We start from the raw sequence: 27885 nt of genomic DNA, 5'->3' as shown, positions 1-27885 counted from the left end.
AACATACAAAAAAAATGTGACTTGATCGATGTTCTCAGAATGTATGGTTCTGTTTAATATTCTGTGAATAAAAAAAACGGATTGTACACATTACATCAATAAGCTCTAAATTACATTCTAATAACATGAAGAAAGAACGTTCATGGAAAGTTAAGACTGTGACGTATACATCCTGTTCTCAGCGTCAACAAAACTCTGTATCCTCTGTCTTGTTAAAATGAAAAACTCACAAGAAGCAGGCGGGCGGAGCAAGCAGAGTGAGGCAGGTGGAAAGGACCAGCCAGGCGGAGCAGTAACTTTTTACTAGCAGGATAGTCCATATCTCCAATCATTTTTGCTGATTGCGATGTTGTGTTTCCATAAGTGAATGAATTGTTTCATTTTAGCATGTATGTAAAGCCTCAACCCTTAGCTACCTCTTCCAATTCAAATGAGCTAGAAATAAATAAAAATATGACAACATTTAGATTATTTTGTGTGACTACAGCGCCAGCAGTAAAACGCAAAAATAGAAACATGTTCTAATTGAACGATAGGTCAAAGCAGACAACCCTCCGCCCAGCTTCGGTTGGGTCATAATTCAAAACAATGTATTCTAAAATAAAATCACTTGCACGCTCACCTATGGTGAGTTTAGGCCATAAGTGTGTTTACGTGTGTTGGCCACGCCCACTAATTAGCCATACCTGATCTTAATGAGTGGTTGTTTCTTTGAAATGGGGTCTCGAATCTCACTGATGCCGTGTCAAAATAAAAAATAAATGTGTTCGAATTAATAATGTTTCCCATCTGTGCTTGGAGTTTAAAAAGGTTAACCATATTAAGATAGTAACATGCTAAAAGTCTTACTGAAACATTCATTTAAAGTTAAGAAAGTCAGTCATTAAAAGTAACCTATAATTTCAGTTCTCAGAGTGTTAATAAAACCTCCCAGGAAAACTTAAGGAACCGGAGTAAAACAGTCTCAGAACCTCCCTGCAACCTAAAAATAAACATTTCCTGAACAGACAAAGTTTTCACTTCTGTTCTTGTAACGTTTTTAATAAGTTACGTTTTACAGGTCAGGGAACCTATGACTTCGTTCTCACAACCAATGTGAAACCAAAAACATAGCTTCCCATAACTTCAAAAGAACCACATGTGCTAGTTGGGTAGTGTGATCAAAAGAGCCATGTTATGCTTGATCCAAAATTGTGGTCGGAGGCGCCATATGGATGGTGTGACGCAATTGCGGAGCCTCCGGAGGCATGCAGAGGCCAAATTGAGCTCAGTAACGCATTGCTATGCGCCTCTAAAATATTGTAACAATGCTGAGGGAGCCGTATAGCTCAGCATTAACATGATTGGTTGATGGTAGGTGAGGGCAGGAAGTCCTGTATAAACACAAACTCACCTCCTTGACAAGTTTCTTCACAACAGCTATGCGCTGCTCTGCGGAGCGCAAGAAGTAGGAATGCCCTGACTTCTGCAGATGCCATGTCACAGTAAATGCTGCAAGGACAATGCAGATGGCAGATTGACCATACAGCACCTTTATCTTTGACTGAGTGCATGCTTGTGTGTAAGAAGGTAAGTGGGTCAGTAGTGTGTATGCATGAATACCAAGGGAAGCCAGGCTTCCCCCAAAAAATTACCAAGAAGATTTAGAAAGAAAAAAAAATGTATCTTTCATCGCTCTGTGTTTCAGAATTATCATTAAATTCACAAGAGGCTGAATGTATCTCACAGGGGAAAGCATCCAAGCGAGTGAAATAGCGCCCCTCTGTCTCTCTACGTGTAGGCCATCTATCTGAAGCTGTCTGGTCCAAACGAGTATGTTACCACTGGTTGTATTGAAGGGAAGCTAGCGAGCATCTGGACTCCATTGACAACTTATCATTATTTTTTTGCCAATCAGCAGAGTTCAACTGTGAATAGTCCTGGTGCACCAAAAAATTGTGTCAAGGGAAGCCAGCTTGGATTTGGCATCACTCCTATCAAATTCCATTGAGAGCACACATCATTGACAGAAAAACTTGAATTGTTACATCTCATTGTGTTGTTGTCTTCCGGTGTCTAGCTTGCTAGCTAAAATTAGCCCGTTCCTAAATTGGTCATGGACGGATATAGGGATTTGGACTTATCTGTACTGGCCAATGATTATAACAGAGATTCTGATCCAACCATTAATTCATACATTGTTGTGATGCTGGCCTGAGAGGATGGACGTACAATATGTAGCTATATGTAGAAGGCCAATGTTAACTAGCTAATGTTGCCCATGAATGGAAGTTGGCTTAGCAAGCATTTTAGCCAGGTAGCCTAGGACAACCAAATGTAAGCTTGTACTGTATGACAGAGTGATAGACCGTTTGGTCAAAATGAAAGAGCGGAGGATGGCATTGGTGTTTCCCAATGCCACATCATATTTAGCTTACATTGATTGGACTAAATTGTTTTTGGTATATTTTAGCTATCACTGTATTAGACTAATCAAAATCCAAGATGGCGTAGCAGTCAGGCGTCTTTGTCGTGTCCCATGTATACATCTTTTTATATATTTTTTCTTCACATTTTTCTTAACCTCAACATACCGTAACATGAAAGCCACCTAACCCAATGTGGTATGGATCTGCTATTTTCTTTACTTTAGAACCGGAACCCCCAAAAGAAGCTAACTAGCTGGCTACAAGCTAGTAGTCAGCTAGCCACTGCTAGCGGTCATCAGCTAACCTTTAGGCCGGACAACTCCTGCCAGTCTGCACAGTGCGATTCAACCCATAGAACTTCTTCTCCATATCTCCGGATTCCTACCGCAAGCTTTGAACCTTTCCACCTGGATCATCGCAGCTAGCTAGCTGCTATCCGATTGGCTACTCCTGGATAACATCTCTGTTCCGAAGCAAGCACCAATTAGCCTGGATCTATCCTATGCTAGGCCCATCTCCCGGCTAGCTGAAGAGGTCCATCAGCCACTCCTTGGGCCACAATACCTATTTTGCCTATTGGCCTGGACCCCTTTCATTGCTGAAATGGAGCACCGCCGATTCATCACGACTGGACTACCGACGGACTAATCCGCCCAAGGTTTTTTTTTTCAATAGCCTCCATCGCAACATCCCCTGAATGCCCATCTGCTAGCTGTCCGAATCACCGTGCCTCCAGGTCACCTAGCTACTCGCTGGACCCTATGATCACTTGGCTACGCATGCATCTCCCTAATGTCAATATGCCTTGTACATTGCTGTTTTGGTTAGTGATTATTGTCTTATTTCACTGTAGAGCCTCCTGCCCTACTCAATATGCCTTAGCTAACCCTTTTGTTCCACCTCCCACACATGCGGTGACCTCACCTGGTTCAAATGGTGTCTCTAGAGACAATACCTCTCTCATCGTCACTCAATGCCTAGGTTTACCTCTGCTGTATTCACATCCTACCATACCTTTGTCTGTACATTATGCCTTGAATCTATTCTAACAAACCCAGAAACCTTCTCCTTTTACTCTCTGCTCCGAACGTGCTAGAAGACGGGTTCTTATAGCCTTTAGCCGTACCCTTATCCTACTCCTCCTCTGGTGATGTAGAGGTTAATCCAGGACCTGCAGTGACTAGCTCCACTCCCATTCCCCAGGCGCTCTCATTTGTTGACTTCTGTAACCGTAAAAGCCTTGGTTTCATGCATGTTAACATAAGAAGCCTCCTCCCTAAGTTTGTTTTATTTAGTGCTTTTAGCACAAATTATCAATGAATCTACCAGGTACAACCCCAAATCCGTAAACACGGGCACCCTCATAGATATCATCCTAACCAACCTGCCCTCCAAATACACCTCTGCTGTCTTCAACCAGGATCTCAGCAGTCACTGCCTCATTGCCTGCGTCTGTAATGGGTCTGCGGTCAAAAGACTGCAGACCCACTTCAGTGAGCAGGCCTTTCTAATCGACCTGGCCCGGGTATCCTGGATGGATATTGACCTCATTCCATCAGTAGAGAATGTCTGATTGTTCTTTAAAAAGTGCTTTCCTCATCATCTTAAAACTTCTTACGTCTGAAATCCCGTTAACGGGATCTGTAAGCACCAGCTGTCTGTAAGCACCAGCTGTCAGAGCAGCTCACAGATCACTCACTGCACCTAGCCCATCTGTAAATAGCCCATCCAAATACCTCATCCCCATACTGTTATTTAGTTATTTTATTTTTTTGCTTCTTTGCACCCCAGTATCTCTACTTGTACATTTATCTTCTGCACATCTTTCACTCGTGTTTATTTGCTACATTGTAATTATTTCGCCACTATGGCCTATTTATTGCCTTACCTCCCTTATCTTACCTCATTTGCACCCACTGTATATATTGCGTTATTGACTGTATGTTTGTTTATTCCATGTGTAACTCTGTGTTGTTTGTGTCGCACTATTTTGCTTCATCTTGGCCAGGTTGCAGTTGTAAATGAGAACTTGTTCTCAATTAGCCTACCTGGTTAAATAAAGGTGAAATAAAACATTTTTAAAAAGCAGAGGTTATATTTATTATTATTAATTATATTGATGTTGAAATTTAAATGGTCCTGGAATAGTGGAAGCAGCTCCTGTTTTTCTTTGTGACTTGCAGTAACTCTCTGTGGTTCTAAATCTCTGTGGTTCCACAGTGATTTTACCCATGCACCGCTACTGGTCAGTAGTGAGGAGGGGGTATTCTGGATCCAGCTGTGTGTAGTCACATCATTATCTTTTCTATCAATGTTTTTCTCCGTGCTCCTTTCAGATTGTCTCTATCTCCCACCTTAGAACACAAGACTGGCTGACTAGCTCAGTGGTTCCCAATTCCAGTCCTCAAGTAACCAACAGTACACATTTTTAACCCTGGACAAGCACACCGGATTCAACTTGTCAAATAAACATTAGGCCCACAATGAATTGAATCAGGGCTGCGTTCAGTAAGTTTTTAGGTTATGGAACATTCAATTGAATGGAAAAGGTGCTGTACTGAATGATCAATTGAACATAGGGAAGGGTTGGTTTGTGGGTTGAGGTAGGATGTCAGCATGGCCACTGCCCTTTAAATACGTCACTCGTTGCTTTAAGACACACTCACCAAACGGGAGCAAACGTACCTCAAAGTCTGTTTAAGAACGTTTTGGATAAACGTGTCTGTCAGTACAAACCGCTCTGCAAGGTAGCAAACGTTGAAGTGAACTGAACGCACCTCAGGTGTTTTTTTTTGTCAGAGGCTACAACAAAAATGTGTGCTTTTGGTGATACTCGAAAACTGGAGTAGCAGGCTTGATAGATGGCAAACTAACTGGGACACCAATGATGAGAAAATGAAGATGACGAGAATAAAATATGAATGTGAGGTTATGTCTGATTGATCATAGGGCTACAATAGCTACCACATTTCAAAGCTTTTACAAACACTGAAAATATTGTTTTTTTATGCATGGTATTTCATATGAACTTCTCCGTTAACATTAAAAGATCAGATAACCAGACGACCGTTGTCCTTACCTTCCACAACCCCGCAAAGGAACTCGCTTCTCCCGTCCATCTTTTCTGTCTGTGTCGCCCCTGCTTTCACCGTGCGCCTCGCCTCTCTCCAGCAATCCAACCGACCGGAGCAGTAGCCTAGCCTACCGAACGTTTCCTAGTACCGTCTCAGGTCAAGCGCCGGAGTAGTTCTCCATTTCCATCCTTTCCATCTGTGCCGCCACGGCTGGCTCAGCTAGCTCAACCCCCGCACAGGCGCACTCACCTCCTGCACGCAAATGCAAGGTGTGAGGAATGGAGGATACTAATTTCCTCGTCTGTGTCGATATGAAACGTTGTAATCTTCAAAATGCCGGGCTATTGTTTATTTATAGGAGATATGTTTTATTTATATAAACGAGCTGTATTGTAATACAAATGTTGACGTTTATTGCCAAAGTAAACGGCTGTCAGGCAAGGCAAAGCCGCCCGCATGACAGTAGAGCGATTGTCTGTCCGTTGCCCTTTTGAGCAGATCTTTACGGTAATGCAATGTGAAATCAGATCACCGAACCGTGGTAATGATGGGTCAAGTTCGGCAGCGGGGCAAATGCGGTCAGTGGAACATATGTAACATTGTAACTCCATGCTCGGACTGATCCGTGTTTTTATATAAATGCGGTCTTTACGACCTTGATTGTTTTCATGTTTAGGGAACGTGACTTCCCTGTAGAAATGTGTTGTCAATGTAGTTGTCTTGGCAACAAGGGAGCGTTTTAAACAAACGTGAAGGTGAGACATAACTAGATGTTTGCTACTTTTGTAGCTATCAAATTACACTTTATAACTAGAGATGTATTCAAAGCTATATTTACACCCAATGGAAAGTTGATAAAGAGCTGAGCCAACAAATGCGAACAGCACAGCCAGCGTTGAGTGTAGTCTGATCAGTGATCATTACTGATGCGGTTAGCTAGCTAACTAACTTGCAGCGCTTTCGGTGCCCCAGTGCTCTCTTGTAACGTGTTTGTTAACAAGCGTGGGCGGCGGTATGGTGGACTCATGCTTGGCTAACGTTACATAGGCTACTGGTGAGATGTGGTGAGCGGTAAAGCAACGATATGGAACATGATGATGCCATTCAATCAAATGTCACTGTTTCTACAAAGAATGATCCCTATAGTGTGTGTGTGTGTGTGTGTGTGTGTGTGTGTGTGTGTGTGTGTGTGTGTGTGTGTGTGTGTGTGTGTGTGTGTGTGTGTGTGTGTGTGTGTGTGTGTGTGTGTGTGTGTGTGTGTGTGTGTGTGTGTAGGCAACTAGAATGCCCCCTAAGAAGAAAGGAGAGTCTGCCCTTAAGCAGGATACAGCTGGACAAGGAGTAGAGGACTCAGAACACCCTGGGTCTGACAGTGAGGCTCTGCTACAGAGAGAGTGAGACATCTCTGTCTGTCTGTCTGTCTGTCTGCTAGCCTATCTGCCTGTCTCTCTCTCTCTATGCCTACCCGTCTGTCTGCTTGCCTGTCATCATGTGACTGTGTACTTCACTTCCTGTAACCTACAGGTACGACAAGCTAACCGACACCTTGAACAACCTCAAGAGGAAAGTGGAAAAGTTGTATCCTTTAAATCCCAGACTTCATAACAGTGACAGAGTGGAACCAGAAATCGGCCCAGGCATTTCTAACACATCTGCCAATTCAATTTATACAGGCCCACTGGGCAAATGATAACCAGAACATGTGGCATTTGGCCATAAAGACAAATGCAGTTCAAGCAGTCTGTTTCTGCCTCACTAGAGCAGGCACTGATGAAGCCACATAATGAACACTATTCCTGGAAGTTGTCTGCACAAGACCACCTGTTCAGAAGGTCTGGCAGATGGCGTCCCAGTCCAGGACGATTCCCAAAGCTTTCACTTTGCACACTGCAGGTAGACAGCCAGGATTTAGTTGTCACAGACACACACAAGTCCGCTAAATTGTAAACTGTTAATTAATCTGCATCCATTTTTGTTTAATTGAAGGGCCCTTTAAAATAGTTACTCTCCGTTCCAGTATTTGGGACAATTAGAATTGAAAGTATTTAAATCAGGAAGTAGTCTGAATTAAAAACTTTTGAAATAAACAGCTTCTACATTTCAGTTATCATTGAAAATAATTGTAAAAATGCCCTTCTTTAATAATGGGAATTTGAATTTCATTTTACCTCCTGAATTAACTGCCGTCAATTAGAATTGACCCACCCCTGTTCATGTGATAGCGATAGCTTCTCAAGAATACTTTCCTCACTTCCCTTAACTGCGGCTGCTGTACCAGACGGCGTGAGAATGAGTTCCTACAGAATGAGGCCAACCAGACTCACATGGAGAGTGTGAGTGACAGTAAAGGCTGACACACTCTTTCTCCCCATCTCTCTCTTTCCCATCTCCCTCCCTATAAAATCTAATCAAATTTGATTTGTCACGTGCCGAATACCACAGGTGTAGACCTTACTGTGAAATTCTTACTTTACAAGCCCTTAACCAACAATGCAGTTCAAGAAATAGAGTTTAAAAAATATTTACTAAATAAAATAAAATAAAAACTAAAAAGTAACACGAGGCTATATACAGGAGGTACCGGTACCGAGTCAATGTGCAGGAGTACAGGTTAGTTGAGGTCATTTGTACATGTAGGTAGGGGTAAAGTGACAATGCATATAATTCCTTATCCCTCTCCTCCTGACCCCATCTCTCGCCTTCTCAGCAAGAGTACATGTCGTACATGTCCAAGCGGACCCAGAAGCGTCAGAGTGCCATCGTCACCCTTAGCGACCAAAACCACCAGGCGCAGGAGAACCTGAAGAGACAGAGGGAGGAGAATCTGGACAAATACCAGGAACAGGCCAATGGTGAGTCAGCAGGAAGTGCCAGGGGCCAATGAGGAGAGAGCAGGAAGCTAACTCTAATCTAACCTATCCTAACAGAGCTGAAGAAGGAGATTCTGGAGAAGGAGAATGAACTGGCGCTGTTAAATATTGAGATTGCTGAGCTCCGGGAATTTAAAGTATGACACTTCCTCACCCTTTCCTCCTACCCCCCACCCATCTTCTCATTCTCTCCTCTGCCTTCTCATCTCCTCTTACTTCTCCTTTCCTCTCCTCACACACCACCACTTAGTGTACAGAATATATGATCTACTAATATTACACATTTTATTATAATGTTATTTTATATTAGTACCCTTTGCATGGCTATATGCATATGTGAGTGTGTGTGTATACTGTATAGACATGGCTATTCATGTGTGTGCTTTAATATTGTGTGTGTGTGACAGAGCTTGCAGCAGCAGCAGCTGGGGCGTATAGCAGAGCTAGAGAGGGAGGTGACCAGTATGCACTGTCGTCACTCTGAATCCCTGCAGGCCCTGAAGGCTGGCTTCCTCAGTGAGAAAGAGAGGTAAATGGGAAAAGTGTGTGTGCATGACTGTAAATTCCTTTGTAAATGTATTATTTTTATTATTATAGGTACGAAGCACAGGCCAAACAAAAAATACAGGCCCTGGCCCTCGCTGCTAATAGGGTGAGTAACACACACATGCATAGACATGCATGCATGCGTACGCACAGCCACAAGAACATGTGTACACAAACACACACCTCCATACCCACCCCCTCTCCTCCCCCTAGGAGGCATCTCGCTGCCTACTGTCCCACACTAGAGCTGTGTCCCTGGAAAACCAGCATCTGAGGGAGGAGCTGCAGCAGCTGATCCAGGTATAGCCAAAAGATGGATGGATGCATTGATTCATTGATGGATTGATCGATTGGTTTGATTCATTGGTTGGTTGGTTGATTGATTGATCCAGAGAGCCCACTCCCTGAGGGGACTTCAGGACCAGCTCCAGGCCCAGAGGCAGCAGCTCCTATTGGAGAGGGAGTACGTCAGGGAGCTGAGGCGCCTCCGAGCCACCCCGGGGCCGACCCCACCAGGGTCCCACACTCGGCCACTGGGGGTGGACAGTGGGAGAGAAGACACAAGACGCCACCGCACAGCAGATACCTGAGAGATAATACATATGGAATCATGTAGTAACCAAAAAAGTGTTCAATCAAAATATGAGATTCTTCAAAGTAGCCACCCTTTGCCTTGATGACAGCTTTGCACACTCTCGGTAGTCACCTGGAATGCATTTCAATTAACACGTGTTCCTTGTTAAAAGTTAATTTGTGGAATTTCTTTCCTTATTGCTTTTGAAGACACGTGTTAATTAAAATGCATTCCAGGTGAATACCTCATGATGCTGGCTGAGAGAATGCCAAGAGTGCAAAGCTGTCATCAAGGCAAAGTGTGTCTACTTTGAATATATTTTGATTTGTTTAACATTTTTGGTTACTACATGATTCTACATGTGTTATTTCATAGTTTTGATGTCTTCACTGTTATTCTGCAATGTAGAAAATAGTAAAAAGAAGAAAAACCTTTGAATGAGTAGGTGTGTCAACTTTTGACTGGTAATGTATATAGATAGATAGATATGTGTGTATGAAGACAACATGTAAATTGTTGGTTCCATGTTTCATGAGCTGAAATAAAAGATCCAGGAAATTTCAATATGCACAAAAGCTTATTTCTCAAAAATATTGTGCACAAATTTGTTTACATCCCTGTTAGTAAATATTTCTCCTTTGCCAAGAAAATGCATCCACATGACAGGACCAGACTAACTAAGCAGCTTCTTTGCTCGCTTTGAGGACAATAAAGTGCCACTGACACGGCCCGCTACCAAAACCTGTGGGCTCTCCTTCACCGCAGCCAACATGAGTAAAACATTTAAATGTGTTAACCTTCGCATAACTGCCGGCCCAGACGGCATTCCTAGCCGCGTCCTCAGAGCATGCGCAGACCAGCTGGCTGGTGTATTTACGGACATATTCAATCAATCGCTATCCCAGTCTGCTGTTCCCACATGCTTCAAGAGGGCCACCATTCTTCCTGTTCCCAAGAAGGCTTAGGTAACTGAGCTAAACGACTGTCACCCCAACTCCTCACCTCCATCATCAGGAAGTGCTTTGAGAGACTAGTCAAGGATCATATGACCTCCATCTTACCTGACACCCTAGACCCACTCTAATTTGCATACTGCCCCAATAGGTCCACAGATGACACAATCGCAATCACACAGCCCTAACCCATCTGGACAAGAGGAATAACTATGTACGAATGCTGTTCATCGACTACAGCTCAGCATTTAAAACCACACTACCCTCCAAACTCGTCATTAAGCTAAGATCCTGGGTCTCGACCACGCCCTGTGCAACTGGGTCAAGGACTTTCTGACGGGACGGCCCAAGGTGGTGAGGGTAGGAAACAACATCTCCGCTGTTCCTCAACACTGGGGCCCCACAAGGGTACATTGTCAGCCCTCTCCTGTACTCTCTGTTCACCCATGACTGCGTGGCCATGCACCCCTCCAACTCAATCATCAAGTTTGCAGACGACACTACAGTGGTAGGCTTGATTACCAACAACGACGAGACAGCCTACAGGGAGGAGGTGAGGGCCCTCGAAATGTGGCGTCAGGAAAATAACCCCAACAAAACAAAGGAAATGATCGTGGATTTTAGGAAACAGCAGAGGGAGCACCCCCCATCCACATCGACGGGACAGTAGTGGAGAGGGTAGTAAGTTTTAAGTTCCTCGGCATACACATCACAGACAAACTGAATTGGTCCACTCACACAGACAGCATGGTGAAAAAGGCGCAACAGCGCCTTTTCAACCTCAAGAGGCTGAAGAAATTTGGCTTGTCACCTAAATCCCTCACAAACTTCTACAGATGCACAATCGAGAGCATCCTCTCGGGCTGTATCACCGCCTGGTATGGCAACTGCTCCGCCCACAACTGTAAGGTTCTCCAGAGGGTAGTGAGGTCTGCACAACGCATCACCGGGGTCAAACAACCTGCCCTCCATAACACCTACACCACCCGATGTCACAGGAAGGCCAAAATGATCATCAAGGACAACAACCACCTGAGCCATTGCCTGTTCACCCCACTATCATCCAGAAGGCGAGGTCAGTACAGGTGCATCAAAGCAAGGCCATCAGACTGTTGAACAGCAATCACTAACATTGAGTGGCTGCTGCTGAAGTGATAGAGTATAGCTATGTCAGCACCGACTGGGAATGCTCAACTGAGATGCAAACAATCCAGCTTTGTTCCATCATCCAAAAGCTGCTTCCTCCTGATATTGATACTTTGCCTAAACATGAGGAATTTTGAGATCTCCAGCTGCAAGACCCTGTGATATACAAGGTTATCTCTTTCATCTTCAACAAGAAACGGCCCACTAGACGTGACCGATATGCTGTTTCTTCCAAAGTATTGTTACTGATGACAGCTCTGTACCGTGTCATTAGGGAGAGCCACACAACCTGATATATTTCCAGTACGTCTTACCAGAGGCATTGAGACTCAAAGCAACCTTGCAGAACATCAAGGCCAAGCTAGAACTCTAGCCCAAGCCAGACAGGTGTTTTTCTGGCCTGCAATGGAGAGAGACATCAAGGAGTATGTACAATGCTGACAGAGATAAGTTCTAACAAAGACTCCAGAGCCAGCAGCCAGACCCCATCAGAGATCATTAATACCTGCTCTCCCATGGAGTTGGTGTGTTTGGATTTTTGGACGGTGGAAGACCGTAAGAAGAACTCAGTTTATGTTCTGGTGGTGACTGACCGCTTCACTAAACTTGCCTAGCAGTGGTCAAGGAGATTATCTCCTGGGGTTATGAAACTCACCAGAAAGCATCTTGGACATCATCATTCACCATTCCAACAGCCTCGCACAAAAGTGCTCTTGCTACGACTCACTCATCAGTCTCTGCGTGGCTCAGAGCATCTGCTACTGTATTCTTGATGCCTGGGATCAAAGTTTGCTCAAAAGCATCCAGTTTGGTTTCTTTCATCATGATGTATGCTAACTTGTTACTATCTGTCCAGATAGTGAACTCGTTGCCCCTTAAGCCAGTGACGGAATATCTCACACACACTCCATTTCAGTGCTAGAAATTCAAGTCTGTGTACTGGATAACTTCTCTGCTACTTGCTCAGGGTCTGCTTACGAATGGTACTGTATGGGACTTGCTTCTCCGGGCAATTGACAAAGCATAGCTTCGAGACCATCCAAAGAGGTGTCCCTGAAGAGAATGAAGAGCCTCTCAAAGTCAGGGTGAAGCAGCATGACAGTTCAGAAGAGCATCCTTCAGCTTCTAGAATGCAACGACACACTCCTCAGTTCAATCCGATTGTGTTAACTTGCAGAAAATACCACTGTTGTCCTTCTTCCCATCTCTTCTGCTTTTCTTTTGACCCCCATTGAGTACAAATGAGGGCTTAGCTATGGCAGAACAGTTAGGAATAAAATGCTGGTAATATAATTGTCACGTACGTCAGAATAATGGTTGCACCAAGCTGAACCGTGATATGGTTTCCACATAATTTATTAAAGTGAAAACTTAGAACAAAACAAATAACGAACCGTGACTAACGAGATGCTACGTGCACTAACTCAAAACAATATCCCATAACACACAGGTGGAAAAAGGCTACCTAAATATGATCACCCATTAGAGACAACTACTACCAGCTGCCTCTAATTGGGAATCATACCAATCACCATTATAGAAAACAAAACTAAAACCCCACATAGAAAATATAAACTAGACTAACCCCCCCAGTCATGCCCTGACCTATTCTACCATAGAAAATAAAGGCTCTCTATGGTCAGGGCGTGACAATAATACTATACTCAATAAGGATTTCAGGCTCCGCGCAGAGTGAGTGCATCAGTCCACTTTCATCAGCTGAGCTTGGCTCATCTTGGTAATGGCCTCCAACTTTTCAGGGTCCCCCGGCACACTGTTCTCGTTGGGTGCTAGTTTGAGATTGTTGGCACGTAGACGGCTAAACACAACTTCAAGGTGCTGCAGAGCCATTTCCTCGGTGGGTGCAAAGACCAAGTTGTCCAGGTAGCAAAGAAGACTTGAGAAATGTAGACACTGAACAAAAATATAGACCTTCAACAGTCAACAATTTCAAAGATTTTGCCGAGTTACAGTTCATAAAAGGAAATCAGTCAGTTTAAATGAATTCATTAGGCCCTAGTCTATGGATTTTACATGACTGGGAATACAGATATGCATCTGTTGGTCACAGATAACTTTCAAAAAATGTATGGGCGTGGATCAGAAAACCAGTCAGTATATGGTGTCACCACCATTTCCCTTATGCACCACGACACATCTCCTTTGCATATAGTTGATCAGGCTGTTGATTGTGGCCTGTGGAATGTTGTCCACTCCTCTTCAATGGCTGTGCAAAGTTGCTGTATTTTGGCAGGAATTGGAACACGCTGTCATACACGTCAATCCAGAGCATTCCAAACTTGCTCAACGGGTGGTGACATGTCTGGTGAGTATGCAGGAAGGACTGGGACATTTTCAGCTTCCAGGAATTGTGCACAGTCCATTGGTGTGGTAAAGGGTGTGTACCATCCACCCGATGTAAGTGCATTTTCTTCCCCCCACAACCCACGGCCTGATAATACCGAGTAAGGGCACCTGCTTAATAATACAGAGTAGGGGCTCTCTGATTAACAGTATAGCTTCCGTCCGTCCCTCTCCTCGCCCCTACCTGTGCTCGAACCAGGGACCCTCTGCACACATCGACAACAGCCACCCTCGAAGCATCATTACCCATTGCGCCACAAAAGCTGCGGCCCTTGCAGAGCAAGGGGAATAACTACTTCAAGGTCTCCGAGCGAGTGACGTCACCGATTGAAATGTCATTAGCGCGCACCCCGCTAACTAGCTAGCCATTTCACATCTGCACAGTGATTTCACTCAATCTACAGTCCATAGATTCAATGTCAAGCATGCCTCTTTAAGCTGCACTTTCCCATGTAAAACCTCAACCTCTTGTCAATCTAACGTAAAAATGTTCTGTTTTTTTTAATATTTTTCATCAGTGCACAAACTCATGTTTTCTTTCTTGTCGGCAGACAATTAAACACTCACATTTACCACTTTCACTTGTGGGCGTGTCAGTTTAACGGTTACTGCTGTGGTGGGTTTCTCTGCTACTGTGTTGGGCACCATTGGTTTTGGCATAGATTTCCTCCTGTTTTGAACAATTTGACTTCCAATGATCTGGGGGAAATCACCAGAGGCATAGGTTCCCATGTCTACAGTGCATCACAGTGGAGTGATCTGTTGAGCCACAAACCCTGCATTCCCTATGCCTGAAGGGCTGGGCAGGGAAAGATGGCGCCTTGGCTTGTGTTTGTGAAACCATTACAGGTGGTATGCTCTTCTCTAAGGTACGCTCAAGCAGGTGAATGAGCCTCTCGGTACTTGCAGTCTGCCCATCTTGTCTGGCGTCTGATGTGAGAACTGTCACTGCATGCACCAGCATCAGCCCAGCCTTCAAATGGAGCTGTACTGTTACTTGCTTTGAGGATACGGTTACAAATGCATGGAGGCTTGTTGTGAGAGGCTCATGTTCATAGGTTCTCTCCTGTACTTCATTCGCAGTCCCATTTCTCGGCTGACTTGTATTGGAATACTGCTGCCAGCTGGTGGTCAGTACACTGTTATGTTCAAATCTCTGTTGGTAAACATGTTTATGTTTGTTAAATATAAACATCCCTCTCAATACATCATTTAAATGAAATAAATGAAACCAGAAATAAAATATACTGCAGTTCCACTTTTCGCCACATGGCGATATGAGTAACTCAATAATGTAAATAGTCTCCAGAGCAATAATGCCGCAGTGATTGAGCTGACATTGCTCAGCGATGAATCCGGGTCTAGAAGGAACCAATGTAGCCGGTACTGTACCACTGCACCGCCGTAGCTCTGCGTTGTGTGTGTGATGGATTGGGCCCGAAGATGTGGACTTCAGAGATCAGGCTGTTTTAATGTAGCAGAATCCATCCAAAAGAAAAGACAAAACATTTGTAGAGCACAAATATGTTCGGCCAAGTTGTCGCCTCTCTCTACACACAATACAAAGGACAGGGATCAGTCAAGGCGATAGCCATCATTCACACATATAAAAGATTAGCAAGCTTGTTAATATCATCCTAAAAAATACAATTATAACTGAATCTTGACCACAACCTTGAGTAAACACCAAATACACACCAATATTCATGAACAAAATACTGTGTGTCGTGACGCTTGTGCTTATTACATACATTTTTTCGGAAGAAAAATATGCCGACCTCTCTTAGTGCATGAAAAGGACTTGAAGACGAGCATGCAAGGCCAAACGTAAGTATGCGCTCCCCTATTCCCCAGGATGCAGGCATGCATAAAAACAACTCAACATGCTTTATGAATACAGTGCATTCAGAAAGTGTTCAGACCCCTTGACCTTTTACACATTTTGTTACGTTACAGCCATATTCTAAAATGAAACAAATCGTTTTTCCATCAATCTACACACACACACAATACCCCATAATGACAAAAAATGTTGCAAATGTTTTAAAAAAGTGCTCTGAAGCAGGTTTTCATCAAGGATTTCTCTGTACTTTGCTCCTTCCCTCGATCCTGACTAGTCTCCCAATCCCTGCTGCTAAAAAACATCCCCACAGCATGATGCTGCCAACACAGTAGGGATGGTGCCAGGTTTCCTCCAGACGTGACGATTAGCATTCAGGCCAAAGAGTTCAATCTTGGTTTCATCAGACCAGAGAATCTTGTTGCTCATGGTCTGTCCTTCAGGTGCCTTTTAGCAAACTCCAAACGGGCTGTCATGTGCCTTTCATTGAGGAGTGGCTTCCGTCTAGCCACTCTACCATAAAGGCCTGATTGGTGGAGTGCTGTAGAGAATGTTGACCTTCTGGAAGATTCTCCCATCTCCACAGAGGAACTGGAGCTCTGTCAGAGTGAGCATTGGGTTATTGGTCACCTCCCTGACCAAGACCCTTCTCCCACGATTGCTCAGTTTGGCTGGGCGGCCAGATCTAAGAAGAGTCTTGGTGGTTCCAAACTTCTTCCATTTAAGAATGATGGAGGCCACTGTTTTCTTGGGGACCTTCAATGCTACAGAAATGTTTTGGTACCCTTCCCCAGATCTGTGCCGACACAATCCTGTCTCTGAGCTCTACGGTCAATTCCTTCGACCTCATGGCTTGGGTTTTGCTCTGACATGCACTGTCAACTTTGGGACCTTCTATAGCCAGGTGTGTAATTTTTCAAATCTTGTCCAAATCAAGATGTAGAAACATCTCAAGGATGATCAATGGAAACAGGATGCACCTGAGCTCTATTTCAATTCTCATAGCAAAGGGTCTGAATACTTATGTAAGTAAGGTATTTCTGTTTTACTTTTTGTCATTACGGGGTATTGTGTGTAGATTGAGGGGGGAAATGATATAATCCATTTTAGAATAAGGCTGTAATGTAACAAAATGTGTCTAAAGGTCAAAAGGGTTTGAATACTTTCCGAATAAACTGTATATGGTGTGGACAGTATGGCGCCTTCAGAAAGTATTCACACTGTTGACTTTGTTATACTGAATGTAAAATGGATTACATTTAGATGTAGCATCCTGACTGAATTCTGTGGGTCTTTAGTGGTTCCGGTAGCAAGGGCCGTACCTGGGTATACAGCAACGGTCTCGAAGCCATTCTGTCAACATGTATTGTATGTAACCACTCAAATCCATACAACCTGCTACGGACGCAAGCACTGACTTATATTCACTTTGTCCCATTCTTTAATCTTGTCTGGGATACATATTTATCAAATCAAATTTTATTTGTCACATACACATGGTTAGCAGATGTTAATGTGAGTGTAGCGAAATGCTTGTGCTTCTAGTTCCGACAATGCAGTAATAACCAACGAGTAATCTAGCTAACAATTCCAAAACTACTACCTTATACACACAAGTGTAAAGGGATAAAGAATATGTACATAAAGATATATGAATGAGTGATGGTACAGAGCGGCATAGGAAAGATGCAGTAGATGGTATCGAGTACAGTATATACATATGAGATGAGTATGTAAACAAAGTGGCTAGTGATACATGTATTACATAAAGATGCAGTAGATGATATAGTGTACAGTATATATGTATACATATGAGAAATAATGTAGGGTATGTAAACATATTAAGTAGCATTGTTTAAAGTGGCTAGTGATAGATTTTACATCAATTCCCATTATTAAAGTGGCTGGAGTTGAGTCAGTGTGTTGGCAGCAGCCACTCAATGTTAGTGGTGGCTGTTTAACAGTCTGATGGCCTTGAGATAGTAGCTGTTTTTCAGTCTCTCGGCCCCAGCATTGATGCACCTCGCCTTCTGGATGATAGCGGGGTGAACAGGTAGTGGCTCGGGTGGTTGTTGTCCTTGATGATCTTTATGGCCTTCCTGTGACATCGGGTGGTGTAGGTGTCCTGGAGGGCAGGTAGTTTGCCCCCCCTGGTGATGCGTTGTGCAGACCTCACTACCCTCTGGAGAGCCTTACGGTTGTGGGCGGAGCAGTTGCCGTACCAGGTGGTGATACAGCCCGACAGGATGCTCTCGATTGTGCATCTGTAGAAGTTTGTGAGTGCTTTTGGTGACAAGCCAAATTTCTTCAGCCTCCTGAGGTTGAAGAGGCGCTGCTGTGCCTTCTTCACGATGCTGTCTGTGTGGGTGGACCATTTCAGTTAGTCTGTGATGTGTACGCCGAGGAACTTAAAACTAGGATAGGGGGGTGTTCCCTCTGCTGTTTCCTGAAGTCCACAATCATCTCCTCAGTTTTGTTGACGTTGAGTGTGAGGTTATTTTCCTGACACCACACTCCGAGGGCCCTCACCTCCCCGTAGGCCGTCTCATCGTTGTTGGTAATCAAGCCTACCACTTGTCGTCCGCAAACTTGATGATTGAGTTGGAGTTAAGACAACAGTATGATATACATGAATAAATAAAAAAATATTAATTTTGGACATGAGACTTGCATTTATTTTAGACCTTTTAAATCATAAGCTCTAAGTGTATTTGTCTGGTTTATGATAACTATTATGAACTATGAACTATTATTAATAATATTAACTATTATTATTAAACACAGTGTTTACACTTAGCTAGCTAGCTAACTAACTACGCAGTTATCAAAGACACTCACTCAGTAACTTACCATACTTTTCTGACCAACCTCGGCCGACTCCTCCTTGCCTACTCCCATCTAAAAGGTTTCTAGGTTCAAAACGATATGGCTGTAGTCCAGTGCATTGTCAAAAGAAACACACTGCCATCTGATGGAGCCAGATAGTCAATGGCTCAGCGTTGCAAAAGTACTCACCTGAATCTAAGTCAAGGCTGGACAACTTTCTATAAAATATTTTTAAAGGTGCACGTGCAACCCAGAATTATATAATAGATTATATCTCCAATTTAAAATGTCGGATTGAAAAATAAAATCATACATACACATGCACTTTTAAAAAATGTTTATTTTTTATTTACCTATTTCGATTTAGAAAAAATACAATTTAAATGTATTTGATAAAATCATGAATTTGGCCTTTCCTATTATAGCCCACAGAAACTAAATGAATAACGCATTCATAAATGCCAAAAAAAAGACAGTCCAAAAATAAATCATAAGGAATAAGGTTTTGAAGTGTCTGTCGAATATGCAGGGAATCTTTTTGGTCATGTAGTGTATGTGGACACCTGCTCAACGAACATCTCATTCCAAAATCATGGACATTAATATGGAGTTCTTCCCCCCCTTCGCTACTATAACACTCTTCTGGGAAGGATTTCCACTAGATGTTGGAACATTCCTGCAGGGACTTGCTTCCATTCAGCCAGCAGTGCATTAGTGAGGAAAGGCACTGATGTTGGGGGATTAGGCCTGGCTTGAAGTTGGTATTCCAGTTCGCTCCAATGGTGTTCGATGGGGTTGAGGTCAGGGCTGTGCGCAGACCAGTCAAGTTGGAAGAAGCTAGCTAGCTTACAAAGAATAACAACAAAAATATCTAGTTAACAGAAGAAAGGAAGACAAAATAAGGACAAAAGAAGGACAGAAGAAAAAGGAAAAGAAAGAGGACAACAAAGTGAAACAGTCAGCACTTCTATTGCAACTTCGTATTTCGTCGTCCTAACGTAGTCTACACTGCTATCTGCCCAGCAGCTAGCCAGCTAGCAAACGTCCACCGTCTACCGAATAGCAGCACTGTAGAAACTATTACACTCAACTGAACGACTTGATTAGTGTAGTGTTAGCTAGCGACATAGTTGTCTTTGCTGTCTTCGTATCCAAGATAATTGTGTAGTTTAGAGCGTGTAGTCTTAGAGTGATTATCTTAATTTACCGAGGTTAGCTAGCCAGCTATTTGTCGTCCTTAACGTAGGAGACACTGCTAGCTAGCCAACAGCTAGCCAACGTCTACTGAATAGAACTTCCGCACTCAACAACCCGGTCGCATTCCGCTTCGCTCCACAGGTAGTATCACATTTTTCATTTCATTTCATTACAGCACAACGGTTTGATTTGTTTGATCATAGCTAGCTACATAGCTAGCTACATAGCCGTCTGTGTATCAAAGATAATTGTGTAGTCTAGAGCGATTTTCTAGGTTAGCTAGCCAGCTATTGTCGTTCTTTTAACGCAACGTAACGTAATCAACACTGCTAGCTAGCCAGCTAGCCCCCGAATAGCAGCACTGTAGAAACTACTACACTCAACGGAACGACTTGATTAGTGTAGTGTCAACAACGCAGCCACTGTCAGCTAGCCTACAAAGTCAACAACGCAGCCACTGCCAGCTAGCCTACTTCAGCAGTACTGTATCATTTTTAATAATTTTAGTCAATAAGATTCTTGCTACGTAAGCTTAACTTTCTGAACATTCGAGACGTGTAGTCCACTTGTCATTCCAATCTCCTTGCATTAGCGTAGCCTCTTCTGTAGCCTGTCAACTATGTGTCTGTCTATCCCTGTTCTCTCCTCTCTGCACAGACCATACAAACGCTCCACACCGCGTGGCCGCTGCCACCCTAATCTGGTGGTCCCAGCGCGCACGACCCACGTGGAGTTCCAGGTCTCCGGTAGCCTCTGGAACTGCCGATCTGCAGCCAACAAGGCAGAGTTCATCTCAGCCTATGCCTCCCTCCAGTCCCTCGACTTCTTGGCACTGACAGAAACATGGATCACCACAGATAACACTGCTACTCCTACTGCTCTCTCTTCGTCCGCCCACGTGTTCTCGCACACCCCGAGAGCTTCTGGTCAGCGGGGTGGTGGCATAGGGATCCTTATCTCTCCCATGTGGTCATTCTCTCTTTCTCCCCTTACCCATCTGTCTATCGCCTCCTTTGAATTTCATGCTGTCACAGTTACCAGCCCTTTCAAGCTTAACATCCTTATCATTTATCGCCCTCCAGGTCCCCTCGGAGAGTTCATCAATGAGCTTGATGCCTTGATAAGCTCCTTTCCTGAGGACGGCTCACCTCTCACAGTTCTGGGCGACTTTAACCTCCCCACGTCTACCTTTGACTCATTCCTCTCTGCCTCCTTCTTTCCACTCCTCTCCTCTTTTGACCTCACCCTCTCACCTTCCCCCTACTCACAAGGCAGGCAATACGCTCGACCTCATCTTTACTAGATGCTGTTCTTCCACTAACCTCATTGCAACTCCCCTCCAAGTCTCCGACCACTACCTTGTATCCTTTTCCCTCTCGCTCTCATCCAACACTTCCCACACTGCCCCTACTCGGATGGTATCGCGCCGTCCCAACCTTCGCTCTCTCTCCCCCGCTACTCTCTCCTCTTCCATCCTATCATCTCTTCCCTCTGCTCAAACCTTCTCCAACCTATCTCCTGATTCTGCCTCCTCAACCCTCCTCTCCTCCCTTTCTGCATCCTTTGACTCTCTATGTCCCCTATCTTCCAGGCCGGCTCGGTCCTCCCCTCCCGCTCCGTGGCTTGACGACTCAATGCGAGCTCACAGAACAGGGCTCCGGAAGGCCGAGCGGAAATGGAGGAAAACTCGCCTCCCTGCGGACCTGGCATCCTTTCACTCCCTCCTCTCTACATTTTCCTCCTCTGTCTCTGCTGCTAAAGCCACTTTCTACCACTCTAAATTCCAAGCATCTGCCTCTAACCCTAGGAAGCTCTTTGCCACATTCTCCTCCCTCCTGAATCCTCCTCCCCCTCCCCCCTCCTCCCTCTCTGCAGATGACTTCGTCAACCATTTTGAAAAGAAGGTCGACGACATCCGATCCTCGTTTGCTAAGTCAAACAACACCGCTGGTTCTGCTCACACTGCCCTACCCTGTGCTCTGACCTCTTTCTCCCCTCTCTTTCCAGATGAAATCTCGCGTCTTGTGACGGCCGGCCGCCCAACAACCTGCCCGCTCGACCCTATCCCCTCCTCTCTTCTCCAGACCATTTCCGGAGACCTTCTCCCTTACCTCACCTCGCTCATCAACTTATCCCTGACCGCTGGCTACGTCCCTTCCGTCTTCAAGAGAGCGAGAGTTGCACCCCTTCTGAAAAAACCTACACTCGATCCCTCCGATGTCAACAACTACAGACCAGTATCCCTTCTTTCTTTTCTCTCCAAAACTCTTGAACGTGCCGTCCTTGGTCAGCTCTCCCGCTATCTCTCTCAGAATGACCTTCTTGATCCAAATCAGTCAGGTTTCAAGACTAGTCATTCAACTGAGACTGCTCTTCTCTGTATCACGGAGGCGCTCCGCACCGCTAAAGCTAACTCTCTCTCCTCTGCTCTCATCCTTCTAGACCTATCGGCTGCCTTCGATACTGTGAACCATCAGATCCTCCTCTCCACCCTCTCCGAGTTGGGCATCTCCGGCGCGGCCCACGCTTGGATTGCGTCCTACCTGACAGGTCGCTCCTACCAGGTGGCGTGGCGAGAATCTGTCTCCTCACCACGCGCTCTCACCACTGGTGTCCCCCAGGGCTCTGTTCTAGGCCCTCTCCTATTCTCGCTATACACCAAGTCACTTGGCTCTGTCATAACCTCACATGGTCTCTCCTATCATTGCTATGCAGACGACACACAATTAATCTTCTCCTTTCCCCCTTCTGATGACCAGGTGGCGAATCGCATCTCTGCATGTCTGGCAGACATATCAGTGTGGATGACGGATCACCACCTCAAGCTGAACTTCGGCAAGACGGAGCTGCTCTTCCTCCCGGGGAAGGACTGCCCGTTCCATGATCTCGCCATCACGGTTGACAACTCCATTGTGTCCTCCTCCCAGAGCGCTAAGAACCTTGGCGTGATCCTGGACAACAAACTGTCGTTCTCAACTAACATCAAGGCGGTGGCCCGTTCCTGTAGGTTCATGCTCTACAACATCCGCAGAGTACGACCCTGCCTCACACAGGAAGCGGCGCAGGTCCTAATCCAGGCACTTGTCATCTCCCGTCTGGATTACTGCAACTCGCTGTTGGCTGGGCTCCCTGCCTGTGCCATTAAACCCCTACAACTCATCCAGAACGCCGCAGCCCGTCTAGTGTTCAACCTTCCCAAGTTCTCTCACGTCACCCCGCTCCTCCGCTCTCTCCACTGGCTTCCAGTTGAAGCTCGCATCCGCTACAAGACCATGGTGCTTGCCTACGGAGCTGTGAGGGGAACGGCACCTCAGTACCTCCAGGCTCTGATCAGGCCCTACACCCAAATAAGGGCACTGCGTTCATCCACCTCTGGCCTGCTCGCCTCCCTACCACTGAGGAAGTACAGTTCCCGCTCAGCTCAGTCAAAACTGTTCGCTGCTCTGGCTCCCCAATGGTGGAACAAACTCCCTCACGACGCCAGGACAGCGGAGTCAATCACCACCTTCCGGAGACACCTGAAACCCCACCTCTTTAAGGAATACCTAGGATAGGATAAAGTAATCCTTCTCACCCCCCCCCCCTTAAAATATTTAGATGCACTATTGTAAAGTGGTTGTTCCACTGGATGTCATAAGGTGAATGCACCAATTTGTAAGTCGCTCTGGATAAGAGCGTCTGCTAAATGACTTAAATGTAATGTAAATGTAAGTTCTTCCACACCGATCTTGACAAACCATTTCTCTATGGACCTCGCTTTGTGCACGGGGGCATTGTGTTAGAGTTGCGTGAATTCGAATCTGGTATCAGGATAAATATAGCAATGAGTCACCGATTGTATACTATGTACTTTTTATTAGCCAAGTAATAAATGGCAAATGCAACTTTCATATATACGGGCTCACTGTAATACCACGGAGGGCAGAACAGGGAACTGACAGGATGTATGTAAACAGTGTTCTTATACAGTGATGGACATAGTTCCAACCCGTCTGTTGGCCTATCACAGTAGAGGCTGGACGTGGTTTAAGCTTGCGCAGCCTATCGCAGACGCTCAGGCGGGTCCCCGCCTCTTGGCACTTCTTGGAGTGCTCCCTCCGTCGATGTATAGATTCTTACTGTTCTGGTATCGCAGCCTAGTGATAACAGTTGCTCAGTTCCTGCTATTGTGTTGTTCAGTATTTTTCCATCTCAGTTAAACCTTGTGATGACCACACCTTTGTAAGATACAGCATGTCACACCATGTGCTCAATATTGTTACATACAAACACAAGGACAAAGCATCTGCTGGGCTGTTATCTACAGTTTTACAACATGCAGGTCACACCATGTTACTCAGTTCTTGCCACACACACAAACAGGCAAGTAGCAAGCAGTTGTTTAATCTCATAATGATGCTCCAGTGCACAAATGCAGACACCTCACACAACCAACATCAGATAATATTTAATCATATATGGTAATGGCTATAAATGTAAAACACAGGATCCCACAATTGTCATGCTGAAACAAGAAAGGGCCATTCCCAAACTGTTGCTATAAAGTTGGAAGCACAGAATTGTCTAGAATGTCATTGAATGCCGTAGTGTTAAGATTTCCCCTCACTGGAACTAAGGTGCCTAGCCCAAACCATGGAAAACAGCCCCAGACCATTATTCCTTCTCCACAAAACTTTACAGTTGGCACTATGCATTCGGGCAGGTAGCGTTCTCCTGGCATCCACCAAATGCAGATCCATCCATCGGACTGCCATATGGTTGAGCGTGAATTATCACTCAAGAGTGTATTTCCACTTACTGCAAGCTTTACACCACTCCAGCTGACGCTTGGCATCGTACATGGTGATCTTAGGCTTGTGTGTGGCTGCTCGGCCATGGAAACCCATTTAGTGAGGCTCCCGATGAACAAATCTTGTGCTGACGTTGCTTCCAGAGGCAGTTTGGAAGTTGGTAGTGAGTGTTAATTGAGGACAGACGTACTTCAGCACTCTGCGATCACGTTCTGTGAGCCTATGTGGCCAACCACTTCGCTGCTGAGCCAATGTTAGTCCTAGACGTTTCCACTTTACAATAACAGCACTTCCAGTTTACCGGGGCAGCTCTAGCAGGGCAAAAATTTGACTAACTGACTTGCTGGAAAGGTGGCATCCTACTGTATGGCGGTGCCATGGTGGAAGTCACTGAGCTTGAAACTAATCACTGCCAATGTTTGTCTATGGAGATTGCATGGCTTTGTGTTCAATTATATACACCTTTCAGCAATGGGTGTGGTTGAAATCGCCAAATCCACTCATTTGAAGGGGTGTCCACATACTTGTGTATATAGTTATACTAAATTTCCATCAACATGTTAAAATGTGCAAACAGGGGAAAAAAGAAAATCTAGATCACCTGTACTCCACACACAGAGACCCGTACAAAGCTCTCACTCACAATCCATTCGGTAAATCTGACCACAACTATCCCCCTGATTCCTGCTTAAAAGCAAAAATTAAAGCAGAAGCACTAGTGACTCAGGCTATAAAACAAGTAGTCAGATGAAGCAGATGCTAAACTACAGGACTGTTTCGCTAACATGTTCCCGGGATTCTTCCGATGGCATTGAGGAGTACACCACATCAGCTTTATCAATAACTGCATCGAGGACATCATCCCCACAGTGACTGTACGTACATACCCCAACCAGAAGCCATGGATTACAGGCAACATTCGCACTGAGCTAAAGGGTAGAGCTGCCGCTTTCAAGGTGCGGGACTCTAACCCGGAAGCTTACAAGAAATCCTGCTATGCCCTGCGACGAACCATCAAAACAGTCAAAGCGTCAATACAGGGCTAAGATTGAATCAAACTACACCGGCCCGACGCTCGTCTTATGTGGAGGGCTTGCAAACTATTACAGACTACAAAGGGAAGCACAGCCGCGAGCTGCACAGTAACATGAGCCTACCAAACGAGCTAAATCACTTCTATGCTTGCTTCGAGGCAAGCAACACTGATGCATGCATGAGAGTATCAGCTGTTCCGGACGACTGTGTGATCACGCTCTCCGTAGCCGATGTGAGTAACCTTTAAACAGGTCAACATACACAAGGCTGCGGGGCCAGACGGGTTACCAGGAAGTGTGCTCTGAGCATGTGCTGACCAACTGGCAGGTGTCTTCCCTGACATTTTCAACATGTCCCTGATTGAGTCTGTAATACCAACATGTTTCAAGCAGGCCACCATAGTCCCTGTGCCCAAGAACACAAAGGCAACCTGCCTAAATGACTACAGACCCGTAGCACTCATGTCCATGGCCATGAAGTACTTTGAAAGGTCAGTAATGGCTCACATCAACACCATTATCCCAGAAACCCGAGACCCACTCCAATTTGCATACCGCCCAAACTGATCCACAGATGATGCAATCTCTATTGCACTCCACACTGCCCTTTCCCAACTGGACAAAAGGAACACTTATGTGAGAATGTTATTAACTGATTACAGCTCAGCATTCAAGACCATAGTACCCTCAAAGCTCATCACTACGCTAAGGATCCTGGGACTAAACACCTCCCTCTGCAGCTGGATTCTGGGCTTCCTGATGGGCCTCCCCCAGTTGGTGAGGGTAGGTAGCAACACATCTGCCACACTGATCCTCAACAGTGGAGTACCCCAGGGGTGCGTGCTCAGTCCCCTCCTTTACTCCCTGTTCACACACGACTGCATGGCCAGGCATGACTCCAACACCATCATTACATTTGGAGACAACACAACAGTGGTAGGCCTGATCACCGACAAGACAGCCTATAGGGAGGTCAGAGTGGCCGGGTGGTGCCAGAATAACAACCTAACCCTCAACGTAACCAAGATTAAGGAGATGATTGTGGACTACAGGAAAAGGAGGACCGAGCATGCCCCCATTCTCATCGACGGGGCTGTAGTGGAGCAGGTTGAGAGCTTCAAGTTACTTGGTGTCCACATTAAAAACAAACTAGAAAGGTCCAAACACACAAATGAAAAGAGGGTATGACAAAGCCCATTCCCCCTCAGGAAACTAAAAAGATTTGGCATGAGTCCTGCGATCCTCAGAAGTTTCTATATCTGCAACATCGAGAGCATCCTGAGTGGTTGCATCACTGACTGGTACGGCAATTGCTCGGCCTCTGACCACAAGGCACTACAGAGGGTAGTGCGTATGGCCCAGTAAATCTCTGGGGCTAAGCTGCCTGCCATCCAGGACCTCTACACCAGGCGGTGTCAGAGAAAGGCCCTAACAATTGTCTAAGACCCCAGCCACCCCAGTCAGACTGTTCTCTCTCCTACCGCATGGCAACCGGTACCGGAGTGCAACATCTAGGACAAAAATGCTCTCAACAGTTTTTACCCCCAAGCCACAAGACTCCTGAACAGGAGGGTCCCACCCACCAACCCCTCTTTTACACTACTGCTACTCTCTGTTAATCATATATGCATAGTCACTTTAACCATATCTACATGTACATACTACCTCAAATCAGCCTGACTAACCGGTGTCTGTATGTAACCTCGCTACTTTTATAGCCTCGCTACTGTATATAGCCTGTCTTTTTTACTGTTGTTTTTATTTCTTTACCTACCTATTGTTCACCTAAGACCTTTTTTTGCACTATTGGTTAGAGCCTGTAAGTAAGCACTTCACTGTAAGGTCTACACCTGTTGTACTCGGCGCACATGACAAATAAACTTTGATTTGATGCATAAGAAAGCTCAGAAAATATTAAAGTTTTTTTAAACAGATATTTATCCTCTTTTTTGGGTTAGGCACAAAACGACCTCCATACTTTAACCAGTACTGGTCACCTTCAGATGAGTCCCGTGACACTTGTGTGGGTCATAGAGCAAAACGGAGAACACTGTCATGTCCGTGAGAGTCCCCCCTTTCCATAGAGTGGTCATAATAATTAGGCCAAACCGTTCGGACGCTAAAGACTTTTTTGCGAGAAAACCGATTTTCAGGATCTCATGGTCTGGACAAACACCGCTGTAGCTTGGCTACCTTCCACTGTATATGTGGAAGGCCACCACTGCGTCAAGACTCTAAAGGCTGTGATAGGAGAAAACTGAGG

The 27885-nt window shown here is 45.1% G+C and overlaps 2 protein-coding genes across 6 annotated transcripts in view; one reads left to right on the top strand and one right to left on the bottom strand.

Moving 5' to 3' along the window:
• Positions 1 to 5952, bottom strand: part of si:dkey-183c6.8 (protein O-GlcNAcase) — a 65142-nt gene extending 59190 nt beyond the window's left edge. Inside the window, exon 1 of one of the 2 annotated variants that reach the window (XM_046329555.1) lies at positions 5488 to 5952. In XM_046329555.1, coding sequence (XP_046185511.1) covers positions 5488 to 5527 — 40 coding nt within the window. In that variant the 5' untranslated portion in view covers positions 5528 to 5952. The remainder of the gene's footprint in view (positions 1 to 5487) is intronic. The other variant, XM_046329554.1, reaches the window with a different exon arrangement.
• Positions 5189 to 9610, top strand: ccdc166 (coiled-coil domain containing 166). 4 transcript variants are annotated; one of them, XM_046329556.1, is made up of 10 exons: positions 5189 to 5331; positions 6758 to 6876; positions 7007 to 7060; positions 7761 to 7815; positions 8190 to 8334; positions 8410 to 8489; positions 8760 to 8881; positions 8950 to 9004; positions 9112 to 9198; positions 9291 to 9610. In XM_046329556.1, exons 1-10 carry the CDS (start codon positions 5326 to 5328, stop codon positions 9486 to 9488), a joined length of 921 nt encoding a protein of 306 aa, XP_046185512.1. In that variant the 5' UTR covers positions 5189 to 5325; the 3' UTR covers positions 9489 to 9610. The 4 variants fall into 4 exon arrangements, with proteins under 4 accessions (XP_046185512.1, XP_046185516.1, XP_046185513.1 ...); XM_046329560.1 differs by lacking the exon at positions 5189 to 5331 and adding an exon at positions 5547 to 5751; XM_046329557.1 differs by lacking the exon at positions 5189 to 5331 and adding an exon at positions 5756 to 6060.
• Positions 9611 to 27885: the final 18275 nt, after the last annotated feature.

Source organism: Oncorhynchus gorbuscha, linkage group LG25 (genome assembly GCF_021184085.1).
Source record: "Oncorhynchus gorbuscha isolate QuinsamMale2020 ecotype Even-year linkage group LG25, OgorEven_v1.0, whole genome shotgun sequence".
NCBI classification, from domain to species: Eukaryota; Metazoa; Chordata; class Actinopteri; order Salmoniformes; family Salmonidae; genus Oncorhynchus; species Oncorhynchus gorbuscha.
Note: the sequence above shows the minus strand (reverse complement) of the source record. Positions and strands in the feature narration are given on the sequence as shown.

Bases quoted from the DNA above. Each gene is read 5' to 3' on its own strand.
- ccdc166 (XM_046329556.1), top strand. The intron at 7,061-7,760 runs GTATCCTTTAAA...CTGCTGTACCAG, and splicing joins AAGAGGAAAGTGGAAAAGTT to ACGGCGTGAGAATGAGTTCC. The intron at 9,005-9,111 runs GTGAGTAACACA...TCCTCCCCCTAG, and splicing joins TGGCCCTCGCTGCTAATAGG to GAGGCATCTCGCTGCCTACT.